Source organism: Oryzias melastigma, linkage group LG15 (genome assembly GCF_002922805.2).
Source record: "Oryzias melastigma strain HK-1 linkage group LG15, ASM292280v2, whole genome shotgun sequence".
Taxonomy (NCBI): Eukaryota; Metazoa; Chordata; class Actinopteri; order Beloniformes; family Adrianichthyidae; genus Oryzias; species Oryzias melastigma.
The window spans coordinates 29,956,754-29,960,018 of NC_050526.1; the positions used below are offsets into that span (position 1 = coordinate 29,956,754).

At 50.4% G+C, this 3,265-nt stretch overlaps 1 protein-coding gene across 1 annotated transcript in view; it reads left to right on the forward strand.

Annotated features, from left to right (window-relative positions):
- The window catches only part of il16 (interleukin 16), a 26,645-nt gene that overhangs the window by 11,786 nt on the left and 11,594 nt on the right, over positions 1–3,265 (forward strand). The window contains exons 9-12 of the mRNA XM_036215617.1: positions 562–676; positions 778–851; positions 977–1,214; positions 2,462–2,579. Coding sequence (XP_036071510.1) covers positions 562–676; positions 778–851; positions 977–1,214; positions 2,462–2,579 — 545 coding nt within the window. The remainder of the gene's footprint in view (positions 1–561; positions 677–777; positions 852–976; positions 1,215–2,461; positions 2,580–3,265) is intronic.

Consider the following 3,265-nt stretch of genomic DNA (forward strand, 5'->3'; position numbering starts at 1 on the left):
TCTAGATTTCCTTTGTTTCGCTCTATAAAACACGAGTGGTGACCAGCCGTGTCCACAAACAGCACGAGGCGTTCCACCCACAGGTCCATCGAGTCAGCCGCTTTGTGATATCTTCATCACCCCCTGAAACTCCACGTACATTCACATATGCTCAGTCAGGGGGCTGTGTTACTGCTGGTTGGGTGGGTGCACACACTCAACACACAAGCATCTAGCTAGCCCCGCCCACTCCGCCCCCTCCTCCCACTCTGCCCCACATCTAACCACACTTTGACTCTGACAGAAAAACTCTTTTGTCTGACAAAATAAAAGCGTCTCACCGAGGCGAGGTCCTGAATTACATCATAGGACGGATCACCAAGACCACTCTTTCTTGTTAGGGGGTCCGGGTCGTCCTGGACTCTCGGATCCAACTGCTGGCCTTTGTAGTTCAGAGGGAACGGTCTCTGTCTAGAACCCTGAAGGTCAACTGGACTGACGGGACCACCGTGACCTCTGGTTCCTACGGAGCACTCTCTGGAGGTTGTTCCTCCTCATCTTTGTTTTGACTGATCTCCTCAGGGTCTGGGCTTCAGCATCGTGGGGGGCAGGGACAGCTTGCACGGACCAATGGGCATCTACGTGAAGACCATCTTCCCTGCAGGAGCCGCCGCGGCAGACGGACGGCTGCAGCAGGGTGAGCACACGACCCAAACAGTCCTGCCTTCAAAAGCTTCTGGGGGTTGGAGGTGTGAGGGGGGGGCTCCACCTGTCTAACCTCCACCTGTCTGTGTGCAGGAGACCAGATCCTGGAGGTGAATGGAGAAGCCCTCCGTGGTCTGACTCACAGTGAAGCTCTGCAGACGTTCAAAGTAAGATTTCCTTCAGGATCCGGTTTTGGTGAAGCAGAACCGGTTCTGAAGTTCTCTGCTGCTCTGTCTGCTGGAACTCCCCCCCTTGCCCTCCAGTACCTGAACCATGACCTGTGTTTCTGCAGCAGGTCAGGAAGGGGCTCCTGACTCTGGTGGTGAGGACCACACTGCGTGGGCGGGGCTTGTGTGGACCCGTGCCCCGGCTCTGTGAATCGAGGTCCTTCAGCTCGGCTGCAAGCGAGGCCGGACTTGGTTCCGGACACGGGCCCAGAAGTGCAATCGACTGCAGCCGGTCTGGAAGTGGGCCGGGTCGGCCAGTGAAGCCCAGAGACCGGGTCATGATGGAGGTAGTCTTGCAGAAAGGTCAGAACCTCACAGATCTTTGCCTCCAGTCCAGCTTCCTTCATTCCTTTCAGGTTTGTGGAGTTTTCAGAGATTCCTTCGAAAACGCACTAAAGTCCAACTTGAAAATGGTTCCAAGGACAGCAGAACCGGTCCAGGTAGAACCATCCTGAGGGTGCTTCAGCTGCTTAAAGCAGAAGATGGAGCAGGCTGAAAGTGGAGTAAAAAATAGTGTTCCACAACAGGCACCAGCTTGGTTCTTGTGAACCGGTTTGGTTTTTGGGAACCAGTTTGGTTCTCAGGAACCGGTTTGGGTTTTGGGAACCAGTTTGGTTCTCGGGAACAGGTTTGGCTCTCGGGAACCAGCTTGGTTCTCGGGAATCGGTTTAGTTCTCGGGAACCGGTTTCTCCACTGATAGAAGCAAAGTTCAGTTCCTGCTGCATCTCTGAAGCCAGAATCAGACCGTTCTAATGAAATGTTTAGGTAGAGTGAAGTGGATCCGTTGGTAAGATCATCAGTGAGAACCAAATGACCCACATGAAAGTCCAGACCTCCTCCTGGTCCCTCTCACGCCTGGTTCCGTTTGTTCGGACCGTACTGATACAGTTTACCTGAGAGCAGATGGTGAATAGTTCAGAAAACGAGCAAGATCGGCTTGATCAGAATTTTTATCTGTTAGAACCAACATGTCAAAGGACATGTCATGGATTCCTTTGACCACATCAAACCAAATCAAATCAAATCTACTTTATTGTCCTGAAGGACATGTATCCTGGATTCCCAGCTCCAGTGGCTGCATAACTACAAGTTCAGTGTAGCAGCGACGTGATGAAAAGCATACAGAATATTAAGGTGCTGCGCTGCAGTTCAGCACCTCCAGGAAGATGTTTCCACAAAGAAAAGGTTAAAGTCATAAAAGGCATTTTAAACACCAATAAAATAATGATTTAAAATCCATAAAAGTCACAAAACATCCGTTTAGATCCAAACTGGTAGAACAGTTGTAGTTAAAAGTATATTTCTTGTTCCGCAGGTAAGAATTTAGACCAAATGAGCTCCAGTGCTCAGACTTGTTCAGTCGTGTAACAGATGCTGATAAATGATAGTTTGTATGTTTGTCTTTTGTAACCAAAGAACAGTTTATGTTCTCTCACACGGAGGATCGTCTGCAGACCGTCCTCTGCAGCGTTATCTGCTTCTGGATGTTGTTCTGAAGGAGGCGGAGCCTCAGGCTGAGCAGACACTCATCCTGTTGGTCTCCTCTCAGAGCTCGGCGTGGGTTTGGGGATCGGACTGTGCTGTGTTCCCTCTGACATCACATGTGCTGGGATCTACATCCACACCCTCTCTCCAGGATCCACGGCGCACATGGACGGCCGGCTGCGGTGAGTCCAGACCCGGTCCTCCTGATCGAGGAGGTCCAGGTTTCATTGTACCATCCCAAACCCCCTTAAATACTGAGGGTTCTGTCAGGAAGAGCGTCCAACGTAAAATCTTTGCTAATATGTGAATCAGATCTTTAATATCCAAACCGGATCGGTCGAGACCGGGTTAACAAGAACCGCCATCGCTGCTGTTCACCAACAGCTGGTGGAAGCTGGACCAGTGTTGGTTGAAGGAGCAGAGGGGGAGGAGCTTTCTGAGGAAGAGACAAGAGGAAAGTCATGAGTGTTGGAGAGACTCTGAGTGATGGAACAATGAGAGGAAAAGGTTGAGAGTCAGAGGAGAAAGGTAGACTTACCTCCAGGCTAGAAGGTGAGGAGCAGATTCAGGATGTTCTATCAGGAGAAATGGAGAAGGAGTTATCTGAAAGGAGGAGTTTGTTAGGACTGTTGTGGAGGTCAAAACAGTGTCAGAGTGAGGAGTCTGAAGATACAAATGAAGGATTTGAGGATAATGTTGTTAGTGGAGATGCCTCATTGGTGCAGGAAACAGAGGCCATAAAGAGGAGGTGAGGAGGTGATGAGGAGATGATGAGGAGGTGATAAGGAGATGATGAGGAGGTGATGAGGAGATGATGAGGAGGAGATGAGGAAGTGATGAGGAGGTGATGAGGAGAGAAGAAGGTGAT